Below are 27689 nucleotides of genomic sequence, written 5' to 3' on the forward strand. Positions count from 1 at the left end.
AAAAAAACCGAAAAAAAAAACCGAAATGTAAAATTGATTATTGTCTAATTGACGCGGAACCACCAACCGCCGTGTTCTCGTCGGACACCATTCAATGTAACACATATCCCCTTCGAGTTTAAGGGTGTCACATGTTAAACTGTCCGGACAACTTTGACAGCAATGGACGCTCGACCGAGCGTAGTCAGAGGCGGCAGTTGGAAAAGAAGCGGCCGAGGTGGAAACAACGGCGAGAGTGTTGGTGGCGAACACCGGGGCAGAGGGAGAGGAGGCCACCAGCGCGGCCGCGGCAAGAGAGACCACTACCGGGGCCGTGGGCGCGGGGGAAGCGGCCACTCAGCGGAGTTCCAACACCGGGTGAGTGAGTGAGTAAGTGAGAGAGAGAGAGAGAGAGAGAGAGAGAGAGAGAGAGAGAGAGAGAGAGAGAGAGAGAGAGAGAGAGAGAGAGAGAGAGAGAGCGCGCGTTACTCCCGTTATCTCCGCGTTACAAAACCGCATTGAAAAGAATTGTAATTTTGGCGCTGCGTCATCAAGAAAACGTACACTGTTTTAGGACGATGATGTAAAACTCAATAAGAACTCCTCTTCAACTCGGCCTATTGTTCGCTCATTTTATGAGTTTTTTGGGGATAAAAAGAAGTGAGGCAAAGTGATCACGTCATCGCGTTTGCGCAGCCTCGGAGCTCATGTAGAGCTGTGCGACATACTCAATATAAATAGCCACAGCACACACATTGTTTGATCGCTCTCCATTACAGAAATGGGTTTGCGTCATCGTGATTACAGCACACCTTTCCACTGTCCATGCTCAATGCACATGAGTTCCTGTCAGCATGTGTAGAGTTCTGATCTTCCACAACACTTCAACATTATCCCGGGGCCTCGGATGAGACACTGGAGAGATGCTGGGATGCTCTGTCAGCTGATGCGCCTGCTATGGTAACCACAGAGCTAGAAGGGAAACAATGGGGGCTCTTTGATTGCAATCACACAAATCTCCGTTGAAACAGGGTCTCCTTGATTGCAATCATGAGAAGGAAAAAGAAAAAAAATCCCCATTAATGGTTCCATAGCTACCATGGGGTCTTTGATGATATTGTTGATTGTTTTGTGTGTGTGATTGTGTTTCTGACGGGGCACCGACGAAAAACACCTGAGTATGCTTTGCCCCCCCTGACACACCTGCACATCTCCATGACAACCCTCCATAAAGGTGTGTGCAGCCATGTGACAAAATGGCAAGAAATCTATGACGCGGACTAATTGAATCCGCTCAGTTTTTTACGTCTATTCTTTGTCTCCCAGTGAGACATTTACCTTGACCCGTTTTGTTAGGCTTAGCTACCGAGCATGAATAAGAGCTATGTGTTAATGACCAATTTCCAAAATGCTCTTTGAATTCTACTTTGTGGCGCTTTGTCAGAGAATGTGTTATTGGGTACATCTTTAGTCACTGCACCCAAGGCCAGCTAGCTTTGAAAACTCTTTGTCAAGTTTGTAAAAATGAAGCAAACACGCCTGAATAACTTTAAACCATCTGTCATGTCTGTATGTTCTGTATGATCTACTCCAGCGGAGTCGTGTCTGAACGACACCAAAATGCAGTTCCTTTTGTCTATGGGAAGATGGCATATTTCAGAGGTGATGCGCTGGTGTGCCAGTTGGTGCACATACATTACAGGCCTGCACATTGACTCTTCAGGACAAGATAGCTTCTTGTTAAATAAGTTTTTTCTTCACATTTTAAGGAGCTGGAACCAGCTCATTTTAGGCATTACTTGAAAAGCAGTACACCAATTAAGTTTCTGTTTATAGATGGAACAACTAATCTACAACGTTCATCTCTTAATCTAATTGTGGGCAAAGGCTTTTTTGAACTTTCTGTCCTTTATGTCCCATCATTGATTCCAATTAAAAATGATTAAATCATGGCGCAAGACATTTTTAAGATTCAGTTTGTTCTCGTCTGGAAGTATTCAGTTTTAGGTGAGACTGTTGGAAAGGGTGCATCATTAAATTCCATGTGTTGCCTAAATCACACACTCCTCACTGTGTACCCTGCCATGTTCCTCTTCTTTCAGGATCAAGATGAGGGGGACAACTTTCAGGAGGAAGGCGACAGGATGGAGGTTTTCTCCAGGAGGAAACTGGGGTCAAACCATGAGCGTTATGAGGCCTCAGAGAGGCAGGAGCCTGAGGACGACACGCCCACTCAGAGGGGAACCGACTACCACGTCCTGCTGGAGTCCGCAGGTAAGATCTGACTACAAAATAAAGCTGGTTTTCCCCACCACACCCAGAGTGTTCAGTCAGCCAATGACGGGGGAGACAAGTCAGACATCTGAGTTTCCCAAAAACTTGAAATATTCCTATAATTCAGAGTTTTTTTTTAGGCTTATATTTGTATGCATCACAAAATAAATCCAATTAGCTGAAAAGCAAAGACAAATTCTCTGTCCGTTACACATGTATTTGCTGTTACACAATTTTGTTTCAGTGTGCACAAATAAATGTGGGCTCAGCTTTATATATTTTTTTTACCAATAATTAAAGGAACTGTACAAAGGTATTCATGTTTTCGTGTTGACTTTTAGTTTGTGCATTAGCCTCTCTGACATAACGACATGTAAAACTCACACAGTGTCAAATATTCCACTGAGTCTAATTGTACTTTTCTCAAGTTGTCTCTGTATCCTAATTAGGTCAAATAAAATGTCTGTGTTGGACATTGCTGTCAAACGGCTGCATAAATCCTCATTTGGCTTTGTTTGCAAATTTCAGCCTCAGCGCTCCGTGTTTTAGCTCCCTGGGCTCTCAACAGTCTCTGATCCCCGGTTTTGTTGATATTTGTTTCCCCAAAGGAGCACAAGTAGAAAGCTTAGTCATGATGTATAAATTAACTTTTTAGTATAACAATTAGATTTTACTTTCTTTGCATATTTTATTTTCTCTTTTACTATGCATTTATGTTTTGGGTATGTTTTCAAATGCCTGTGGGTTTCGTAATGGTTTGAAGCTGTACTAATCAAACACACAGATAGTTATCAGACTGATTTATGGGGCATTTGAGTGTTTTTTCAGCTTTTTGTTTTGGTTTAAGGACCCACAGCTTTCTGTTTTGGTTCAGTCTCACATCTCGGTATTATTTTCAGCAACTTTTTTTCGTGCAAAAGCTCCAACAAGCTCCAACAAATTTCAGTCAGGTTTTAGAACACTACATAGCACATAAACTGCCCTCCTTTTACAACTCAATAACTCAAAATCAGAAGTCATACTATTCAACCCCCCCAAACAATAACACTAGACTCATTCAGAGTGAACTTGGTCCCCTGTCTGCCTAAATAAAACCTGTTGCAAGAAACCTGGGAGTAATGTTCGACACTCAATTAAACTTCGAAACACAGATAAAAAAAAACGTCCAGTCCTGCTTCTTTCAATTAAGAACCATCTCCAGAATCAAACCCACACTGTCACACTCTGACCAGGAAAAATCAACCATGCACTCATTTTCTCTAGACTAGATTACTGTAACTCACTCCTCTCAGGCATTAACCAAAAATCTATCTCCCGCCTCCAACTAGTCCAAAATGTAGCAGTTTGGCTTCTTACTGGTTTTAGACAACATCACATTACTCCAGTTCTGGCCTCTCTCCACTGGCTCCCGGTTGGTTTTAGAATTGATTTTTTTATTTTGTTGATCACTTTAAAGGCCCGCCTGGGTCTGGCCCCGAGCTACATTATTCCTCCTGGCTGTTCCGAAATTGAGGCTTAAATCAAAGGTTGACCGGGCTTTTGCCATCAAGGCCACTCGACTTTGGAACGACCTACCGAAGGAGATAAGGCTTGCAGAATCAATAACTCCTTTTATAATACGGGTAGATGAAATCAAGCATTGGTTGAGAGTAAGTCACGGGGTGTACTTTATTGAGCCATAATGTACTGTACGCCTGTTTACATTTACTAGAGCGCTCCATATCAGTGCGCACTCAAAATAACAGGTAGATTTTGGGCGACCGTTAGTTGTCATTTCATACAAACACGTTTCGTGTAAACTTTGATATTTTGGGGGGGAATGACTTTTGATGAGAATGGCAGGGGTAAATAATGGGAGAGAGGAGAGCAGACTCATTAGCGGGGAGCGAGTGCGTAAAACCGGACACTAAGATGAGGAATGAAAAGGGTTTGATCACAAATTCGTGATGATTTCCAGTGAGAGATAATTACCGTCGGTAATTTCCGACGCGAGGCAAGTTCTCTAAACCTCATGGAGGGGAATAAAGTGAGGGAGAAAAGACGGACAGAGAAGCAGCGAGAGCACTTCTTTACATCGGTGGCTGAGTGGGCAAGCAATGAAAGCCACTCAGCCATTCATCCCACAGCAATGTGAATGAATGAGATGGTGCAAGATCTAGCTAGGGTGCTAGGCTAACACACGTGATGTTCCCGATGCTGATTGTATGTTGCATAGCAACAGCCACACATACGGGGACTATTTTCTCTATCGCTGAAATGCGATACACAACGTTTGGTGGCTACAACTATTTTGTGCTGAAAGGGAGCTTACTATTTACTTACTATTTATAATGTCGCAGGTAACCGTATTACCGCTACGCGTCGGGCCTAACAACACCCTTGAACTGTACATTATTGACGATACAGTACTGCCTCTCGTACCTTATTGTTTAATTAAATCACTTCTTAAAACCCATTTTTATAGAATTGCTTTTAAGTGATGTTGTCCTTTTATGATCTATTATGCAGTTCTTTAGTGGTGAATGAATAAATGCACAAGATGTATCTTAAAATATTGGTTTTATTATCAACTTTGAATATAAAAAAAAACTATAAAACTTTGAATATTAGTGAGTTAATCATTGCTGATGGATGTGAAAGGTTAAATGGGCCATATTTTGACCAAAGCTCTAATTTATTGAATGCAACATGCTACGAATACTCGCTGAGCAAAATACTGTGTATTATTCAGCATCTGGCTCCTTGATCAGATTTCTTTGATCTGTGCCAGACTTGCTTATGTTTTTTGCATGACTATTCAGGCCAATTCTAACTCAGAATGAGTGTTTTAGCAGCTAAAGGTTTTCACAGGGTTGTTGTTGTTTTTTTTAATGTGTTTTTTTTCTCACGCCATTAGAGAGTTGGAGAGCGTTCCCCTCTTCTTTTGTAGCGTAAATGCCAAAGGTTCTCCAGTGAGTTGTTTGACTCGTGTCGCCCGTCTCTGTGTTTTGCCCACATTGTCAGATTAGTCATGCCGTACAGCAAGAGGCTGCCGCTCTCTAGAGGATACTTAATTGTATGTGGGAGGCGATGCTTTCAAGAGTCGTTTTCCTGGCCAATTAAGCTTGCTGTTTAATAAGGAATCTGCCACAGAAACCTCCCTTTTCCTCTTGGCTTAAGTTATTATAGAATACTTCTTAGTGTGGGGGCTTATTTATCTGTCTCTTTTTTTGTATCCAACGTGTTGGAAGTATTCTGGTTGTTGTTGTTTTGGCAAGACTGTGCAGGATGTGCAGGTCAGAAGTCTGTGCAGGATGTACAGGTCAGAAGTCTGTGCAGATGTTCTGTATTTTAGAATGGAAATGATTTAGAGCAGTGCTTTTCAATCTCTGTAATGCATTGTGAAGTTCTCACAGGATTCAGCATCCCAGAGCAGAGCAGGTTTAGATATGAGTGAGATTATGGGCTGACTTTTCAAGATTTTAATCAAATAAATAGGTTTTTCCATGCCACAAAGCAGCATGTCATAAGGACGCTGCCAGAGAAGAGACGTTATCTGATATGGTGTCGTCTGCTGTTGTGAAAGCTGAGCACACATGAACAACCTAAAACAAAACTCTATAAATATACATCTGTGTGGGCGGGGATTGTTTTGTTCTACCTGACATTAAAGGGCAGGAAGCATTGAAGTTTTGTCAAAGTGAGACCATGCAACTTTTTAAAGAGGATTTTCAAAGCTGAAACAATCGGTTGATTAGTTGATTGACAGAAAATTGATCTGAAACAATTTTTAAAATCTTTTTACTATTTAAAATAAATAAGTGTGTGTAAATACTGAATATCTTTGTTATTGAGATATGACAAGGAAATCAAAATATAACAAGTTGACGCATTTTGACATTATTTTCTGATGTTTTAATCAATTAGCAATTCATTGAGAAAATTGGCAGGTTAATTGATCAATAAAATAATTTGTAGTTTCGATCGTAAAGACAAATCCGCCATTTCCTGTTTCAAATTAAAAGTTAAATTAATAATCAATACAACACATCTTTGCTTAATTGAATGTACTTTGACATTGCAGACTATGACTCTTCAGTACTCTCGTTATGCTATAAATATGCATCTCACATGATCATATTGTCATTGTGGCTGCTGTTTAGCAAAAGTTACAAAGGATCTGAAACGTTCAGAGGTTCTGGCTGAGTGGAAGTAAGGCTGAATAGATAATTAAACAAATCGCGATCATTAGCTCCCTTTCCTGCACAGTAAAGGGGAAATACACCTGTCAACACCAGTAAACACCTGCTGGGTTCAAGACCTCTACTTTTCTTCCCACCCCTGGGATCTTATTAAGATGTGAAAACAAAGTGGAACGTCAAAATGACAATTTCATCTGATTACAGAGAAATGCTGAAAGTTAAAGTTTCATTTTGACTGGGAGGAGCTGCTGTTGCTTCACAACTCCAGTGCCACGTTGAACAGATGGAGTGACGTCTTAATGAAATGCTTACTGAGCCTCTAGATGCTAAAATCCTGATTCTATCTTCACCACTTTTACTTAAATTATTAAATACAAATATGTGACTATTATAGTTAGAAATATTAATAATAGATGTGCCATTATTGTACAGTCTAAACACTACATCTAGGTGCTCAGATGAAGTAGATATTTGGACATGCACCATCTGCTAATGAAGATCGTGTGATATGATTGAAAGACAACAGAACGCCTACTAAATGGAAGTTGATGTGAGATTGATTTTTCAACATTTTAAACGATCATAATACTAAATTGTGATAAATGGGACGTGTTAAAGATTTAAACAGTGGAAATCCTTTGATCAACTTAATCCAAGGTGGGTTTAATTAAAGTTTTAAGCGAAGTTGCATTTTTGGTGTATTGTTCACATGATAACATTTCCTTTTTACATTCTGTTGCTGTAATGATAACATATATTCAAAATATAATCAACAAATCGATTGTGATGTATTATTGCAGGTAAAAAAAAAGATAAGAGATCCACAGAGGAAAAAGTCACAAGCTAGCAAGCAATATATAAAGTCATTAAAATAAGCTCCACCTTTACCAGCTGCAGCATTAAAGTAAACACATTAATGCATAAATAATCATAATTGAAGATATAAAAATGGTACCGAGTAAGACATTCAGCATAATGGGTATTTATACTTTTGGTACTTAAAGTATAAATAATATATATGTTAATATTTTGAATGCAAATGTTGGAGAGTATTTCCATACTAATTAAAACAAATTAGTTTTTGCTAGTTTTGTTTCAGTAAAACACAAGAGTACATCTTCCATCACTATAATAATAACAATGCAGTCCATGCATCCCACTACTTTCATTATTACATTCTACCTAAGATGGTCCAGTGCAGATTCTGTCACTGCTGTTTATTTGCTGCTGTTTGCTCCATTTATATAACCTCAGTTGACTTATATTTCAATTTCAATTTCACTGTATCCAAATGCATTCACTGCTGCAGTGAATCCCCCAAAGAGCAATGGAAATCTTATCTCTTCATGTTTTAATTATTTCACACAATGCAAATGAAAGCACAAAAAGGGAAAACATAAGCTCAAGGTCTATAAAGACGTCTATCGTTCCATTGAATTTTACCTCGACGATCTATTTGAAATGTATAATGAAGTCATCAGAACAGTCAGTGGCTGTCTTTCTATTTGCAAAAGCTGTATTAAAGGCTGTACTGTACTCAGTGTGATTAGGACAAATGGAGCCCGACAGGGAAATAATGTAAACAGTGTGTTTGATTTGAATTGAAGGTCATGTTGATTTCCGTTGTCTCGTGATCTCGTAGATGGCGATTATGTGGCCCCACCGTTTGTCCAAACATCCCAAGTGCTTTTACCATTCATGTGCTTTGATTGAATCCGATGATTAGTTTTTCAAGGATGAAACCTTGGCGCTTTTTGATTCTCAAAATATTTCCGGATCGGTGCTTTTTACAAGCTGCTTTTGTGCAGAAAGCTTTTTATCCGAGAGGAATTTTGACGAAAGGTGGTTGTATTGAATGAATTAAAACGCACCAAGTTGCACTTAAGCCTTTCGGAGTGAATCGCTGTCGACGGATTTGTGATTTTTATCTTGTCTCGTCTCAGTCCTCGCATTGTTTGGGGTTGATTGTGCTGTTGCCAGGGGTAATGATCACACATGGTGTGTGTGTGTGTGTGTGTGTGTGTGTGTGTGAGTGTGAGTGACTTGCCGGGCAGTTATTTACATCCTAACACGGTCATCTATCTGTACACATTAACACAAGGATCAATCCTCCTCCCCCGCAGCCGTAGTTTAGCGAGGCTGCTAATGGGCACCTATCAAGGCTCAATCATGATGAGACAAAAGGAAATCGCATCAGAGCTTCAGTGGTTCAGCTAACCAGATTGACAAACACAAGGACATTTTCCTAACTGAGATGAATAGTCCCAATCATGCCGTTAATTTATATGTTCCGGCGTTGTTATGGATACTTGATTAGCCAAGGAGACCGGAGGAGACCGGAGGAGACCGGAGGAGACCGGAGGAGACCGGCGTCAAAGCAGAGGAATGAGGCTGTTCATGTACCGGCCGCTCGGCCAAAACAGGAAACAAAGCATCACTGGTGGTTCATTCCCCTGCAGATTGCAGATAATGATGAAGCCAGCGGAGGATGGTGTGAGATCAAGTAAAGCAGCAGGTGGATCATCGACACTTTCACTGAGATCCTCCCACTAACCGGTCTCCCCACTTTCACCCTTAAACACCGGCTCTGTTGTTTGAGTCAACACTACTTTAGTACTTCAGTCAGTACTTTAACAAATGAGAAAGTCATTTTATTTTTTACGATAACCACCAGATGAACAAATCTTAATTAATTCAATTGTCTCATAGTCAATACATATAAAAAAATTATAATCCCAGAATAATTTACATATACAATTATTGCTGTATCTTTGTATTTTTTTAATTATATCTATATATATTTAGTGGTCTTTGACAGTTGTCGGACTGACGTCGCCACAATCGAGGATGGTCATGGACATTTTAAGTGTTTTCTGACGTTCTATTGACCAATCGATTAATTGCGAAAATTATCCGCAAATTAATTAATAATTTAAAATGGCTATCATCAACTGCAGAAAATCTTAACATTTCATAAACTCAACAAACAAGTGTATTTTTGTGAAATAGTCTAATAAATGACTGAAATAGCTGCCTCTGCATTTTTAGGTGATCAACTAATCTCTTGTTGTTTCAGTTTTAAAACTAATTTGGATAAACATAACACTGTTTACACCTCCCATGGATGCAGTTGTCCAAGTGTTTGGATGCCGGTCATGTGACTTTTCATCACCGGGGTTTTTAATGATCCCTTAAATCAAATCATCTTACTCCTTGTACCTCCCACTTTCTCCTGAGTTAAAGAGAAAAACACAGAGCACCTCTACATGGTCATACCCAGACTTTCAAAGTATACGTAAAATCCGGATCAATTTAATTACCTTTTGTGGGTGTCAAAGTTTTAAATTCACATTGAATAAAATGTACCGTAGAGCTCCGTATTCTAAACGCACCAGTGACAACCCCAGCACTTCTTCCATTATTCATTAATATAGTAACTCGGGTCATATTTACAATTGGGTAATAAAAAATGTAACAACTCTAGAATTTTTAATAGGATTCTACTGAACAGTAAGTTGACAGCTGCTCCTGTGCGCTGTTTAATTTCCTGTCATAATAGCCACATCAAACGGAATATATACTCACCCTGTATGGCTCTGACAAAACACAATCCTGCAGCGTTAAATGGGCGTTTGGCCAGTTCTTTGATACGCTGGTTCTCCTTGTACTCCCTCAGTCTGGCAGAGTTTTTTTTCCGCTCTCTCTCTCTCTCTCTCTCTCTCTCTCTCTTTCCCAGCTTTTCTAGTTCTGTCGTTCACAGCGTCGGCTTCACACCTTCCCTCACTGGCTTGCTCTTCCCCTCCCCTGTTCCCCCTCGCTGACTTTTTCCCCTCTGTGCTCCGTTCTCCAACGAGGTGAAAAACACACTTGTCAAATACAGGTAGGTCATCACACGGTCTCTCATCCTCATCAGTTGCTAAGTACGAGGCGCTTTGCTGCAAACAAGTTGTTCTGCATCGTCGTATCGTAGCTGTATCGCTCCTGAGCCGTCTGGTTTGTCTCTGAGAAAAGATGGTAAATGCAACAGCTGTTCAGTGTCAGTGTCCATGTGACAGGGCAGCTTCGGTGCCTCGCTGGTGCTGTACAGACCTTTTTCACGGAAGGGTGAATTACTAGAACTCCTGGTCCTCAGCAGTAACCAAGTGAAGATCTCATCGAAGCCTTTTCTCTTTCACCGAAGATAAACTCATCGTCTTCTGGGAAACTGACGAAAGCAGCAAAAGTCACAGTTTCTCACTCTTTCTGCAAAATTTTAGCAGCTCCGCTGGCAGGGAGAGTGGAGTTGAGCGTCCTCGAACATCAAGGCTGCACAGATTGAATGACTTTGTTTCCCCTCCTACCAGGCAGCCTTCTGCTCGCCGCGTCTGATAAGGCTGCTCCTCGCTGCTCTCACGACCGTACCAACATGCAAATTTAACCTCGAGCCACTATTAGGAGAAATTCCCACATGGCCGGAAGCCTCATGCTGTATACGAGCACTGGGCAAACATGTAAGAGAAGGGAAGAAGAGCTGTGGAGGTAGAGGAGTAGGATGAAGCAGAGCGGAGGAGAGGTGGAGCCAGAGGAGGAGTCCATGTGGATGTCAGACAGGGCCGCCGTGTGCTTTTTGCTTACAGCTGTTTGTCCTCATCAGAGAGAAAATGCATTCACACAACGGCTGTCGACGTCACACTTCATGGTGAATTCGTTAATCCCCAATGTGTTGATCCCCTCTTTAAAAAGTAGCGCGAGTGACTGGAAGCAGCCATTGGTGACTTCATTGTGCCAGGTAATCTCAAGTGCCTCCATTGGCCTCGTAGTGAGTGCTTTTCTGTGTGTGCTTTCTGTTTCTGTTGATAATGACCTTCGCTGTTCACATACGCTTATGGCTGTAGACGCAGCAATAGCGGGAGCAAACTAAATTAGTTTTATTTTTTTTCCTCTTCATACGCAGCTGCACTGAAGTAAGAAATGCATTTTCTCAGTGGCTGAAAATGGACATTTTGTTAAAAGCAGAGCGGAAGAGGTCATATATGTTGTATAGGCCAGAATATACAAGATGTCTGGGGCTTATTCTGATATTGATCTTTGAGAGTTTAAAATATCCTATTTCAGAAGATATCGATCGATAGTGCTCTAGGGAAACATAAACCCATAAACAAACAATCTTTATATGGATCCCTTCGATGTTTTATTGTGACTGAGATACATGCTGAGCAGGACATTTTACAATTGCACTTGTCAGCGCTCTCTAGTGGCCAAATGGAATTAGAATAATTGTTTCTAAAATACCACAAATCTAGTTTGGCATGTACTTTCAGTTTGTTGTTACTCACCAGCCCATATAAACACTAATACCACTATATCTATAATACGCTTATATCAGCCGATATATCAACGCAGCTGTTTATCGGTCTACCTTTTTATTAGCTCTTAGTACCACAATTAATCTTGGTAAAGATGAATTAATGACATCTTTTGTTATACACCTGTGCACAATATGGTCTGTCCCCACAGCTGAGCTCTTATACATTATTTTCACTGAACAATAAGTAAATGATAATGGATGAGTAATATTTAATATAATTGGTAGTTAATACTATGCTAATATGCTGTTCGGCTGTATTTCCACCACAGCAGCCATACTATCCATCTTTTTGAGAGGAAGAATCTTTGACTTCAGCCTCTTCAGAGCCATGTGGAAAATGTAATGAGTTAGTATCATTGTATGATGGATGAGGAGAAAAGTTAAATAATACAAAATATATCTTCTAATTGCAAGAGGCTAGTCGAGCATATTAGCTTGTTAGCGTCCCAAGCTAATTATTAACTTGCTCTGAAGCAATACTTTGGGCTATTTGCTGTTTTTGATGTTGCTGACGCAGTGAGACGTGTCGCGCAGCATTCAATCAGCACCCAACGGCCCACTGGCATGAGGCCTCACGCAGGTGAGCAGCAGTGAAGTCGGCGTTATTGGAGGACTTTCTATGCTTCTGTAAAGTTATTTATCTACCTTTCCACAAGTTGTGCACACAGTCATATTGAGAACGGGTTTCTCAACATTTTCCGGTCCATCTAAGTCCTAAAATTCTCTTGACGTTGTCGTGGGAAGTTGAGAGTGCGACAGACTTCATGGGCATTGTTTACCTGGATGGGGTTGTCCCAACCAAAGCAAATGATCTGGTTTGTGTTTGTTCCACTTCATAGCGTTAACTGTCTTAATGATACTAATTAGACCACACTCTTGATATATACATATATATTTTTAAATGAATGAAACAGATATTGACATTGCTCCTCGTTGGAAACCTGGGGTAGAAATGGAGCTCCCTTTACTCTCTAAATAATAAAATTGTGTGCATTGTGAAACGTCATGCATGCATAAAATCGGTCTTTTCACTACAACAAAGGTATTGGCTTTGAAAATTGTCGCTCCATTATGCAATTATTATAATGGCGGGTTTGATGACCACTGCTCGTCATCTTCCCGCCCATTCTAGCCTGCACTGAAGAGCCACCATTTTTCTGGCTCCTTCAGAAATCACATCTTGTCCTGAAAGGACCACATCTTTTCATCCTCACTCTGCGGGATTGGAGGGGTTGAATAGACCGGGTGCAGTGCATTTCTTTGAAACCGTTTTGCTTTCATGTTAATTTATTATGTATGTTCCTGTGTAGCTATTGATTACCAGGAGTATGCAATACAAAGGATGTGAGGCACACGGATATACGGGGATTGCTTGATTTCTGTAGTGTGACATCAGCACCGTGTCCCGCTGCTGTTAACCACCAATATTTAATGAGAATAGAGGTTATCATAAGTAATTTACTTACGTCTTCAATTACGAGCTGTATTTATTCAGGTAGCACAAAAAGCAAATATTCAAGATGTTGGATTTGTTTTGTAAGGACATTTTATGAGTTGTCTTAGTTTTGCCTGTTTTTTTAAGGCAGAAAGGAAGGCAAAAAAAGAAAGAAATAAGTCACGCCTTGCCAAGATTCGACTTGACCACAGATTATGCTGAAGGTTTTGAATATATTTTAAGCCCGTCTCGTTGACATCTATTTGATATCTGAGAAGCAAAGAAATGTGTCGGCTCGAGACGGACAACAGTGGTGGTTCCCATTATTTAAAAGTTGGACCAAAAGGCCGTGCTCAAGTTCTCGGGTATCACGCTGCTCAGCCTCCCAAGGAAAGCTTGTGCTACGGCGCTGGAAAGAAGGCATCAACCGGTTGTTGAACCTCAGATGGAGCGAGAGCAATGTGGTTTGTGGCTTCCACCTAACTGTGAGTTTGGATATGTGATTGTGTCAGAGCTGCAGTCTCAAATAACCATTAATTCCCAAAAGCTGAGCCAATTATTTAAAGTCTGCGGTTTAAAAAGAAAAGAAAAAAAATTAGTAATTTAATGGCGTGTTTCTGTGCCTCAATTAAAGATAATTGCTTTGTGTGCTTCCCACCTCCCACACTGTGCTGCTTGTCTTGTGGTAAATAACAATGGAGGGAGCTGATAATAATGGCACATAAAGCTTTCCACCTCCTCGTCCTGTCTGAGCGTTTTTGCATTTATTGTCAACTCGGGCTGTTCATTAGCTGTGACCAACCAAACGTAGCATTTGTCATCAGTCAAAAGGCTGTTATTGGAACACACACTAAACAGTGTGCGCCTGATTCTGTCAACAGGCGTTGGTGTCACCAGCAAACCAAGATGACCCTCGCTTCGAGTAGCATTTGAATGAGTTTCAACTACTTTAGTTCACTGAAGTTATATTCCCCCCTGTGTAGATAATGAGGGATCGATAGCACGATTGGCTTCTGCAGTGGTGCCATCTTGAGCGGGCCCCACTAGTCATGTTCGAGAGCTTGTCTTGTTCCTCAGAGCCTTCTGAGTATGAATGTGATCTCAGGCTGCAGTCGGCGGGGAACCAAGATGAACGAGAGTCATTAAACAAAAACACAAGCGGAGTTCACTCCGGGGCATTCGTGCCTCACAGCATCGAGGCAGACTATAAAATACGTTGCATTAAATGTCAGCGGACACACTAGTGGAGCGAGATCACGCCACCGACCCCTGATGTCCAATATTCAATTATTGATATATATATATATAAATGATGGATATATATATCACTCTAACTGTTGTTACAGATGCCAATCTCCCATTGGAAGTGCCCCTCACGGTTGAGGAGATTTCACAAGGTGCAATGTTTCAAGTATCCTTGGCAACAAGATGGGTTTCCTGTCGATTTTTACAGAAGTTTAATGCTTAAGAATGCCCTCTCCTGATCAGCTCCCTCACTTTTACCTTGGGCCCCACTTCTCCCCTCCAAGCGTCACAGAAAGCTTCCATTAATACTAAAAGAATAAAGACCTGCGGCTCCTACCGCCCAATTTTATTACTTATCGACTATGAAATATTAGCTAAGCTACTGGCTGTGCGTTTGGAAACAGTCCTGCCATCTTTAATTTCCCCTTCCCAGACAGGCTTTTATTAACAATAGCTTATTTAATATTGTGTACAAGCCCTCGAACTCAGAGGACCCCGAATCTCTCTAGACGCTGAGAAGGCGGCTCTGGACAGAGTGGAATGTGGTTAGAATCGAATCTTATTTATATATATATATATATATATATTATATATATATATATATATATATATATATATATATATATATATATATATATATATATATATATATATATATATATATATATATATATATATATATATATATTAATTACGTTTACATTTATATATGTAAACGTGTCAATAGTCCGCGGATGCACTGATACATCTAATGCTCCAATGAATGCAAACTAAATGTTTCTCACATCAGTGTTGAATAGATTTTAAACAATCATTTGATGCCTTCTTGTTATCTTCAAACGGCAGTTAGCAGCAGAAGTGCAAAGTAATGTACCCAGTAGGATCCAGAATCAACAGTAATATCAAGAATAAATACAGAATCTAGGATAAGCCGTAAATACGAATATGCTAAGATGTATACAGTTTGTTAAATATATATAGTGCCGGTATTAGTAAAGTAATGGCAATTTTGTATTCAGAATAAAAAGCTGGAAGTATATGTATACAGTTTACTGTTGACCTAAGTTTGGTTTTCATAAGATTCAAAGAATCTGGTGAAAAGAACTCTTCCACGTTATCTTTGTGTCGCCACGAGCACACCGTTCCTACAACTTCTATTAGTCTTGTAAGTCTGAGCAGAGTGCAGGGTGTGTGTGTGTGTGTGTGTTTAGTGTCTTTGAGACCGCAGCATCATGACTCACTCAGACTCAGACAGTTATGAGTGTCTCCTGATGAATTTACTACAAAAACGCAGGAACTCTGGATTTCTGGAGTGAATAAATCAAACTGGGGTGGCTGCTCAGGAAGTCTTGTTTGGATTTTAGCACTGCGATGTCTGTCACATTTCATCCGCTCAAGTCTTCAAAGGGTTGAAACAATCACGCTTTCTGGCAGTTTGGAGCTTACAGTATTTAAGGCGATCTTCGGGTCTTTATTTAGCTGCCTGTGGGTGCGTTGTTCCTATCTTCATGTGGCCTTTGAGGCCTTTTTTGTAGGCTTCGCCTGTGAAAACAAAAACCCAGTTTTCCAATCAATTTCACAAATATAATGCACCAGGTGTGTGTAGGAAGCCTTTTCTCAGCTTTCATCCTGTAAGGTGAATGATGACAATTAGCTAACGCAGCTAAATAACTCAAACTCCTCTCGGGTTTATCTTCAGACAGTTCAGTGTTGCCTGCTAGTTTCACGCTATTGATCCATTTTGAGTGACGGTATTGATCAGTATTAGCTGTTTTCTCATTGATTCATCTAACCTAATAGCTGAGGCTCCTTGCATCTTCATAATGAGGGACCCAGATATCCTGGCACTCGGCCGATGCTCCGCCATCGGGACCAGCGCCGGGAGGCCACATGTCAGCCTAAATCACACACTCGGTCTTAGCTGGTTTGCCTCCTGCGTAGCGTCTCATAAGTCTGGAGCTCGATGTCGTCCGATGGCACGAAGAGAGCGGCTTCAAAGCAACGTGTTTCCTATAAGCGAGTGATAATGGGCCACCTCGTGCTGCAATGGCCGTTTGTGTTGTAGCTGAAGATTAGCTGTGTTGCACTGTTACACACAGGAGTCCTGTTTATTATGACATGTGTCACACGGGTCAGTTTGTGTCTCATTCTCATTTAATTTATGTGTCACTGTTGCAGTCATGTCAGCTTTGTTTTATTTCCAACAGCAGCCTAAATCATTTGAGAGTAAAAGTGTTTTGTCATTAGTTATGATGCACAGTTGGGGAAGTTAAAGTTTGTTTCTAATCACAATATATTTAGTATTTTCAACCGTGCCAACAATGTGGCTCCAGACTGAAATATCTGCATTGCCATAAAATGATGGTCAGACATTCATGGTTCCCAGAGGATGAACCCCAATGTCCCCTGACCTTTTCCCTTTACCACCACAGTTAGGGCTGGGTTGCTTAAAAATCCCGATACATTACACAAGTGATGCTGATACAACCGGAGTACTTACTCCATTGTTACCCTGCTAATGTTAGTATTTAGTTTAATGCGCCACTGAGGTCTTGTTTTAAGTCAGTTGTTTTTTTAAGTTGTTTTAAGAATGTAACTGTGGTAATGTTGGTTGACTGAAAAACAGAAGAAGAAAAAAAGATTATGAATGCATTTTTGTGGGAATCTCTGTGTGCATTACGTGTCCAACATTTTTTTTAATATTTTATCAGTTTGCATTTTCTTTTTGTCAATATTACTTTATATTCAGGCTTACATTGCCTTTTAGATTATTCTTTGAATGTTTCTGCTGTTATTATATCACACGGAAACATGAAGGTATTGAAGTGGCTATCCCATTGGCATTGATCAAAGCACTGTGTATACGGCACTGTTTCCACATATTTCCTGTCGACACTATTGATCTCAGCCGTCCCAAATTAATATGAAACATGAAAAGCAACAGGGATTGTAGCCTAATAATATCCAGCAAAGCAATTTAAGATGTCCGTATCACCTGTTTGATTATGATTGATTTGATCCCGGCATCTTGGCTCTAAACAAGCCGACCCGTCTAATGAGAGCGAGGCCTCGAGTTGAGCGGAGCTCTTCTGATACGACTTTGTCACAAACACAGCCTCCCGCAATCACCATTAAAAGTTAAGAGTAAATAGCTTCAGCCCTCTTTATTGTCTCGCCTGGTTTGCTCAGGATTTTAATTGCAATTAAGGCAGACAGTGATTTATCGATGCATAGTGGGTTTCAGCGCTGTGCCGTGTTAGGCTAATTGGTTTGGTTAAAAAGGCGTGACAGGGTACTGTGGCTCTCGGATGCAGGATCGGCTCCATAGATCGCAACAAGTTCCTCTGAACGGTCTTCATGCTTTCTCCGGTCTGTATTTCTCTTTCTTTATTCTCTTCCATCTTCCCTCAATCTGTTAACCCTTATCTTTTCCTTCATCTTTCTCTCACAGTTTCCTCCCCTTAGTGCTACCAAACACCTATCAGACGGGATTTGTCACAGAAGTAATATCACTCCATCAGTTTTTCTCGCTCCATCTCCTCTCTTATCAAGTGACGATCTGCCACGGCAGCCGGTTTAAAAGAGCAGTAATCCTTCACTGATCACATTACTCTGCTGCACAAAGAAAAGGGAAAGCGGGAGCAGGGAAGGAGAGTGTTCCTCTTCCAGTCGGGTCAAATGTCAACATTTCACTGCAGGTGTTAGTGGAGACTGAGCAGCGGTGCCGTTGCTGCTCGCATGTCCCTCCTGCTGCTGCTCTACCAGTCAGTGAGGGAAGAAGGAAGCGAATCAAGGTGACGGCCAGGCTGCAGTGGACAGAGTCTGTGCAGGGCTGTATACTAAAGGTGTGGCTCACTCAACAAGGATGTGTGTCGTGTGTGTGTGTGTGTGTTGGTGGGTGTGTGGTTGTCGGCACCACAACCGACCGGGCAACAGCGGCATGCTCTGGCAAACAGGACACAGGCACACGCCCATGAAACCCAGTTTTTTGTTTAGCATTGCAACATAGCGTTGCTGCCCCGTATTGAGTGTCACGGTCGACATGCAAGTCATCTTACAGATTTATTACTTCTTCTCTAACTGAGGCTCCAGAGATATTCAATATAAAACAGACTATTGCAGGGAATTCTTACTTTATGGAAGCTTTAACTTGCAAATGTTTTGACTTTTTTTTGTGGTTAAATTACGGAAATGATTAATTGATTCTCAAACTGTTTGGCTAAAGGTTTCTGCTCAACTACAGGATTCAAACACAGGATAAAAGAAGACTGCACAGTATAAATGTTGGTGGCATTCATGCTCTTGTGAGTTCCACGTTGCCGTTGAGAGAAAAGTCAAATAACAACATGGTTATCTCCTCGCGACATCTCATATGCATTTCCTCAGTTCATCACCCCGTCCACAGCACAGCGACGCACGTCCAGCTGGTCTTATCTTCGCCCTGACTCGGTGCCAGTGCTCGACAGTCTTACAAAGCAGAACAAGGCGAGAGGAGGAGGAGGAGGAGGGGATGAGGGGTGAAGATGAACAGCGGCAGGGTGAGAGCAGAGTGGAGTTGAGTGGAGCAGGAAAAGAGCAGAGCGGAACAGAAAGGTAGGAGCGAGGCCACAACACATCCCGACTATAAAAGATGAGAGCGGGACGAGCCATAGATAGCTCAGAGAAGCCCGGGTAGCACGCAAAGAGCCACATTTGTTCATGTGGGGTTCAGCCAGCAAGATGTCAAGAGACAGGATACCACATCATACAGGAGTTACACAATGCCAGCCGAGCCACTTAGAACAAAGCATGAGTAATGCAGTGTTTATTCACTGTGGAATAACTCGCAGAGGCTCGCCGCCCCAACTGACGCACTTAGACAGTCATTTGAGTTGTGAATTGATCTTTAATCCTTTGCGTAGTGCGACGCCAGGAGCTTTACTGGCGCTGTGGTTATCACAGTAATGTTTAACCAAATTCCTCCGCAGGACGGGGAAAAAGGTCATTTAAATGTTTCCAGGTGAAGTTGAATAATGTGGGAATGACAGAAAAAGCAATAAACGCATAACTACATGTTTCGGGGTTCTTACGGTCATGGAAAATCTGGAGAAGTCATGGAATTTTAAAATGGTTATTTCCAGGCCTGGAAAAGTCCTTGAAAAAAATACATTACCAAAGGTTTTGGAAAAGTCATGGAAATATTTATATTCATGTGTTCATGACGTTCATTTACGGCGAGTTTGAAATAATTAATGCTTTTAAAAGAAAGACGCTCAAAATATAAGCAGGCATACGCTCTGTATCTATAAATGTTTATTCTTTTAATCAAACTATTGTCTCTCATTCATTTGTGTCATTTAAGGTTTACTGTATGCTTTGGAATTCTCATTGTTCGTTTAAATACTACATGTTCTCACTTTTTCATGTTTACACCATGATTTCACAAAATGTTTGGTCATGGAAATTTGGTTTAAAGTCATGGAAAAATCATGGAAAAGTCATGGAAATCCATCGGTCAAAATGTGTATCTGACACACAAACAATTCACATTTCTGGTATTCAATAATCTGTAATTTATCCATGCTAAATGCCTAATATTTTCTGGTTCTGACAGTTTTATATGAGTAGAAGTTAAATTCTTAACAATTAAATTAGTTTTAAAGGTTTTTCTTTTTCTTTCTTGGCGAAACACTGGCAACAACATGGCTAATGAGACCTTTGATCAGACCTCGACTGTATTGTTATTTCATTTATCTTATTTTCCTTTCATCAACTAAATACACAACAGAATTATTCACACGGAGGAAAACAACTTGTCAAGTAGAATGAAATGAATAAACTAACTCCGGAGTGTATTTAGATAAACACTCGTAGACTCTTAAACACATACTCTATCACAGCCTGTACTAGTTTCTTCATAAAAACTTAATTTCCATGACATACATTCACTTATTTTGAGGCTAAGGTTTTAACAGTGAGATTAATCAATGTTTAAGAACACTCGTGTTTTAATAATAGTTCCTGCATACGTCTATATTTTGCTCTTGTCACGTGCTCCTCCTTTTTAGATTTATCAATAATAACACAGATTGCAGTTCTAGCTGACATGAAGACATCTTAAGGTCGAGGAACTGTTTTGTGGTCTTAAGTTCTCTTATAGTTAAATACTAACAAGAGCAGAGTAACAAAGTATTCTGTTGGTATCGGTACCACCTTAAGGAGTACTGGTATCATGTTTTTAAAGCATACACACCCAGCTGTGGCGCTACAGGGAAAAGTCTGGAGATCACCAAAGTCATGGGGGGTTCATCCTCCGGGGACCATGAATGTCTGAACGTGATTTTTATGGCAATCCACATTGTTGGCACGGATGTATCAATTCATCTGGCAGTTATTTTCTCAATTAATCGTTGTGAAATGTTTGAAATAAGAAAAGCCAGATGTGAGAACCTCCAGCGTCTTGGTTTATTCAACCTACAATCTAAAACCGAAGATATTCAGTTTACAAGAATGCAAAACCGAGGAAAGTTAGAAATGCGATTGATCAGCTTGTCGTTGTGGCTCTTGTTCGCTATGATCTTCAGGTTTGATACGAGGGCTTTCTGTGTTGTTCACAGAGCTCAGAGACACATGTGAGACTACAGGTGTAGTATGCACTTCCAACTCTGTCAGCTTAGATCTGTTTGGAAGAGTTGGCTTCGCTCTCTCTCATTTTTCTTCATTCGCTCCTTTCTTCATCTTCCTCTTCACACACACACTCTCCTCCTCCAATCCTCTCTTTCTGTCTTCTGGAGGTTTGACTGAAGCTTTTCCTCATCCTCACCGGCAGCTGTTGCCATGGTTGTGTCAGCGCTCCCTGAACTACCTGGGATGGTATTTCCATGGACACAGATCAGGATGACACTGGGCTGTGGGCTGTAGGAGGGAGGCAGCTCACCGGTGTCAGCAGTCCTGTGTGTTGGAGACAGACTGGAGGAGACAGAGGAGGAGGAGGAAGAGGAGGAGGATTAGGGTCTCCACAGATATTAAACCGAGAAGAGCAGGAGTTGAAAAAAGAGGAAACCAAAGAGTGAGAGGCCACATGCTGAAGGGTCATTTCTGCTCGATGCAGATAACATTTTTAACAGTTTATATCTGGGAACAACAAAACCAGAGTGGATCCTGGTGAAGTCTCGCACTGAATCCTGAAGCTGTTGCATTGACACCGGAGTGGAAATATTAACATTTGAAAGACATAATTATGCAGCTTTTCCTGCACTTGATGATGATGAATCACAAATTACGGCCTAAATGATAGTGACTCTTTAATTCACTATGCTGTGTTTCCATGAAAGTAACTGGAATTGTTTTAGGGTAATTTACTCTGACATTGATATATGAGAATAAGAGGAATCGGATAAAATTTAAGTAGCATAAATAGTAAAACAAAACGTCATTAGTTCATAAGAATTGAGGTCAAATATTCATAAAATACAGCCGTCACTTTTCATCTGCAGATACGAATATTTTTTTGTGATATGCCAATAATATCACCCAACATGATATATTGTTATACATGTTGATCAGGTCCTAGTTTGCATTCTTGGATTGATATATTTTAGAAAATATGGGATTGGGATGTTTTTTTAACAAAATGTTTGACATTTCTGTTCTGGCATTTCTTCCTTTTTAGATTTTGTGCAAAAATGATCTTCAGGGGTAACAACAGTGGACACACATTTACAAATGGTTATTGCTTATTGACGTTTTATTTGATCGTTTTACCTCAAACAAGACGCTCTGACAGAGGAACTTCTTGGCTATTGTGCTGCTCTTTATTACATTGCTCATAAACCCCAAAAAGGATAGATTAAAATATAGATATATCAGCGTTTCCAACATGAATGTGAACAATAGTATATTAAAATATAGATATATCAGCTCTTTAATGCTTTCATAGTTTCCGTAGGTATGTGCTAAGGGTTTGATGGGTGATTGTGATTATTGTAAATATTTTTCCTGTCACATTTCTTCAGCGGGCTTCATCGTGTCGACCTTATAAACTCTTTCTTGACTTTGTCCCGGAGTCAATGGCTCCCTGGTTTCTTTTTTTAAAAGCGAGGCGCTCAAAATATTGTTTCCAAACAATCTTCTCAAGATTAGGTTTTTCGATTTTCCGTCCACCATACTCAGGTTAATATGCCCGGCTTTATCTCCTCCAGGGTGAACATCAGTCGATCGCGAGGCCCGACATAAAGGCACCCAACCCCGTCAGCCGTCACATAAAGCTGACATTCCCACTGCCTTCCCTTATCCGTGCGCCTCGCAGCCATTGTGACCTTGATAATGCTTCGATTCATAAATCACGCTCTGGCAGCGGCGCCCCGGCCGTCCCGCAGCCTCTCCTACTTGACCCCTTCCACTCCCCCGTGCAGCCGAGCAATCAAGGACAGCCGCAGATGGTGCGGAGCGTCTTTGGTGTAACAAAACAAGAGGCTGCCTCCGTCAGGTCTCCCACTGCCGCTCCATCTGCGTGTGGCAGCCTGAGCGGAGTCTGCTGTGACGGAGCGGCTTCACCTGCACGCGGTTCAGCTTCAGCATCCTTTGATTGACGCAAGCGGGCGTTGCACATCCTCATCCCGGGTAGTGAGGCTTCTGACTTTAAGTCTTTTGTTTTCTGACTGAAAACCAATGCACTAGCAAGAATCCTGCAGGAGACGGTAGACTACTTTATACTGTACATGCAAAAATGGATACAGACTTTATTTAAAGGGCCTCAAACAGCGATAGATTTGTTCACTCTGAATAGAGCAGCCTCCCACTCAAGTATTCAAGTACTTCTTCCTTCTATGTCTAAACAGAGATGACTTTTCTCTACTTCATCTAAACGTATTCAGTGTTCTGGTTTGTGGTGAACGCCACATCCACAACACGAGGAGTTATTTTTTTGTAATAGCGGTGCTTCACATGTGACACGGTGCTCCCTTGTTAAGCAGTTTGTGTGTGATGTGTCGTGTTTTGACTGAGCCGCTTCTCTCCGTAGCAACGCAGCTTTCATCTGGACAGTTTTCCCGTTTGTTCGCCCGCGTCTGATTTTCTTGATTTTTGAAAAACTCAACACCTCTGAAAATTGTCTACTCGCTGCTGCCGTTTGTGATTATTAATAATACAACCCCCCGGCGCCTTTTGTAGTTACGAGAGCCCTCAGCCAGTCGGTGTTTTGGAAGCAGAGTGGCGTCACATGCTCGCTCGCCTGCTTTAACTCTCATGCTGATCAACACTTTACACAAAGCTATTAACTTTTCCAGAGAAGGACTGCAGTTGCATTTCAGACATTCTCTATGTGTGAAGGCCACTCCCCCGGCTTACATGAGCCTGGAGCTGTCCTTGTATTATAGAGAAATGAATAAACCGAAGAAGATAAGTGCTGTTTTTATTGAACTGCAGCAGAAGGCCGTCCTGATGGACGTTGACTGCAGCACTTCCATGTCAAACTCTGGTCTGTTTCTTTCTCAGGGGATTCCTTCACTCAATTCCGATTTTCAGAAGAGAAGGACTGGGAGATGCACTCGTCTTCAGCCAGTCAGGTAAATCTATGTCCCACATCTTCTTTGTCTTTCATGGATTCAACCCACTGTTCTTCTTCGTGGGTTTGAGTGAAACGTCTTAATTATAATGACCTGCTAGTTTATCTGGACTTCCAGTTGCACATATTCTTTCACTCCTAAAGAAGTCTCAAGTCTGATTCCTCCTCATGCGCTACAGTGTCTTGCTATTATAGAGTTTGCTGAAAAGCTCAAGCGATAACAATTAGACAGCGTAGATTTTTGGATTTGACCGCGAAAGACGTAGCGTTGCTTTTGCTAATATTACTTGAATGTTTAAAAGTACAAATGCAAATAGGCTGCGATCGCCTATTTCAACACAAATTTCTCTGTAATCTTCAATGTTAGCCTTTGAATCATCATTGACCCTGACTACCAGCTTCAAACCAGCTTATTCTTATCAGAGCTCCAATGCTTTGTACAAAGGAGTACTGACCTGCACTTGTAATATAATTACAATATGACATATTACATTGACATTTTCACATCCCAGGGCACAAACCTCCCAATACTTTAATTATAGTTTTACTTCATGCCAGTCTTTTGATTCTGAATCCTGCTGAAGATCCAGTGGGCTGTGGCTGTAAATGTAGTATTTTAAATGATCAGTTTGAGACTCATTACATGAAATAGCTGCTGGATTGTGGCTGATTTGACAGTTAGTTTTCCTGTTCCCTCTCCAGATGTCTGCAGTGTTTGTGGACCTCCCAGCGCTCGCCCAGATTCTTCAACAAGTGCCTCTCCATCAGAGACTCAACCTTGAGGCTGAGCTGCTCCAGGTAGGCGGTCTGGCTGAATATCCTGCTCTGGAAAAAGAAATGCAATGTTGGACATGCAGGTTTACTATTTCTGCTCGCATTGCATTCCCTGTTGCATGATCTTTACGCTTCTCCTGTTTCAGATCTCGGCACCAGTAGAACTGCCCACTCTGACCCTCACACTGAAACAGGCAATGCCCAAAGCGGACTCCTTCACGCCGTCTGCGGCTTTAAAAAACGTCATCACCGACCAGAAGGTTCCCGTGGCTGCAAACCCAGCGTCAAGCTCAGACTCACCGGTTTCCTCCAGTGCTGCACAGCCTCCGGTGGAGGATGATGATGATGATGATGGTGAGGAAGAGCTGGACCAGCTGCTCAGTTTACAGAAACCAGTCTGGGATGTTTCAGGAAGCCAATCCATCAGTGTCGCAGATGAGGAGAGCGAGCTTCCAAAGGAAAGTGAGTATATTTTATTAAGTTTGTTTTATTTAAAATGTTCTACGGTATTTTTATTTAACATTTATATGTGGAGAGTTAGACGAGAGGAATGAAACCACTCATGTCTGTTCAGTAAGTATGAAGCTACAGCTAACAACCGCTAAATTTAGCTTAGCATAAAGACTGAACACAATGGGAACAGCGAGTCTGGATCTGTCAAATGGTGACAGAAGATATAACATGTTAATTGGCCAATTTCAAGGTGCTGTTACTATATTCTATACCATGAATTTGTCATTTTTATGACTTACTGTGACATACTATACTTTTCCTTTTTTAAATTATATTTTGCCATACTATAACTTTTTTAATGACATTTTACTATGACGTTTTGACACACTATAAATGACATATATATTATGACTGTATTATGACTGAGTTTTTTTTTTAATGACATATTATACTATGAAAGTTTATTAAATGTTTAAGGCGTACTATACTCTGCCTTTTTATAAAAAAAAATGTTTACATACTACACTGACTTTTTTATGACCGATTCAACATACCTCCCTGACTTTTTGTAAAAATACTACATTCATTTAAAAAAATGTTTAGCATACCTTTTTTGTATGACATTTTCATTTTGGAGAATCTCACTAATGCAATATCTATCTTCAGATATTAATTTTCAGCCTTGAAGGGTGCTGAACCACCAAATATTCTATGTTCAAAACGAATAATTTGGTAAGTCACATTTATTTTCCACCGTGTTTTTTTTATTATGCAGCGTGTGAGCAAGTGACGGAGATGGAGCCGACGGAGGAGAAAATGGATGAAGTGAAAGACAAAGCTGTCCAGACACCACCCAAATCTGCTTCTGTCAGGCAGGAAATGACCGAGGAAGACCTGGAGGACTGGCTCGACAGCATGATCTCCTGACAGCAGCCACCAAGGAGAGGACTTGATTAAAGAAACAAGATGTATATAAGGAGACATGTGATGTGTGTGGAAACGTTCCTGTTGCCCTTCATTTTTTTTTTTTAGGATTATTTGTTACTTGTGAAAGTTACACATATTCTCACAGTTTGAGGAATCTGTTTCAAAAAGGGACGGAGAGAAAGTGAAATGTTGCTTTATTGCGTCAATTGCTTTTATTCATTTCCTCCCCCTCATCAAAAGAAATGCAGATTACCACAAAGCTACTACATACATACAAATAGCCATACAATAGCAGTGAACCTTTTTATCGTCAATAAATCTTTGAACTATGTGCATTTCCCTGTTTTTTTTTTTCTACTGTGGACAGAAGAGCAGATTACCACAGACGCAGCTTAGAAATAACCAAACTAAGCTACATGTACACAAGTATCTAGATTTTATACAAGAAATGTTTTCTCTTTTTATCATTTAAAAGCCGCAAAATCTTGAGCTAAATCTGCTTGTGACTAATCCAGAGCAGGAGCACTGCTTGTGTCAGGAGGGACAAAAATGATAAATTCTTTGCATAGTTTCTCATAAGGCACGCCGGCACTTGATAACACCTAAAGCGAGTCGTCGCTGGTCCTGGAAGAACCGTTTTCTGTAACGCCTCATTTCATCTGACGGATTTCAAAAGGCAGATTTAGGTTTCACTCATGTCGTATAATGTTTACTGGATCAATACTGATCCTACTCAAAGCACACATCCATTCGGTGGGTTTGTTAAAACGTGACACTAACATCCCGGCGTTAACCTAGAAATTGTGCGTATTCAGACATTCAGTTGTCATGCTGTCACCCATCTCGTGTATCAAACGTCCACACACAACAAATTGTGCAACAGGTTGGGGTCAAGCGAGTGAAAAGGCAATGTGAATCAGAACCAAAAGAAGACTTTGCATATAAGAGGCGTCGTGGCAAGGGACTTGTTTTCGGTAACGAGGAAGAGGACTTGGATGCACAAATCCAAAATGTCCAATCATCAGTCTGACTTTTTTTTTTGTGTGTGTGTATCACCATGGCAGCAGACAAAGTCCAGAGAGTGGTCAAGTTCACTGTCTCTTTCAGATGGAAGGTAAGCAGAGAGGCGTGTTTGAGGCACAGCACAAGCACGGCCCTCTCTAACCCAACTGGTCCTCGTATTGCTTACGGAAACAGTCTCCGGTGGGGAAGAAGTCCCAGCATCTCTCCTGGTACAACTTCCACACATACGACTCCTGCAGGGGGAAGAAACACATTCATCTGAATATGTATAGTTACAGTGGTGCCATCAACTTAACATATTAGGCTGAGGTTACTAGATATGGTGAGCACCACTATGACTGGCCATAGTATATTAGGCTCTTAAAAAAATATTAAAAGTAGTCCGTATAGTATTTAATTAATGGTCAGGATAGTAGTTCATAAAAAAGTCATAGTATGTAAACTACAATGTTTTAGGTTTATGAGCGATGGACCATTTAAAAGGGACATTGTGACAATGAGCGAGGA

At 40.9% G+C, this 27689-nt stretch overlaps 2 protein-coding genes across 2 annotated transcripts in view; one reads left to right on the forward strand and one right to left on the reverse strand.

Annotated features, from left to right (window-relative positions):
- Nucleotides 1-131: 131 nt before the first annotated feature.
- Nucleotides 132-26588, forward strand: aven (apoptosis, caspase activation inhibitor; the record flags this gene model as incomplete). Its single annotated transcript, XM_079215246.1, is given in 7 exon segments — nt 132-151; nt 153-357; nt 2082-2253; nt 23936-24006; nt 24708-24803; nt 24926-25241; nt 26008-26588. Coding segments are annotated over 7 exon segments (1032 nt in total). The 3' UTR covers nt 26160-26588.
- Nucleotides 26337-27689, reverse strand: part of ryr3 (ryanodine receptor 3) — a gene marked incomplete at its 5' end in the record, with an annotated part of 107068 nt that continues 105715 nt past the window's right edge. Inside the window, 1 exon segment of the mRNA XM_079215247.1 lies at nt 26337-27415. Coding sequence (XP_079071373.1) covers nt 27320-27415 — 96 coding nt within the window. The 3' untranslated portion in view covers nt 26337-27319.

The sequence above is a fragment of the Taurulus bubalis genome (genome assembly GCF_910589615.1).
Source record: "Taurulus bubalis genome assembly, chromosome: 3".
Taxonomy (NCBI): Eukaryota; Metazoa; Chordata; class Actinopteri; order Perciformes; family Cottidae; genus Taurulus; species Taurulus bubalis.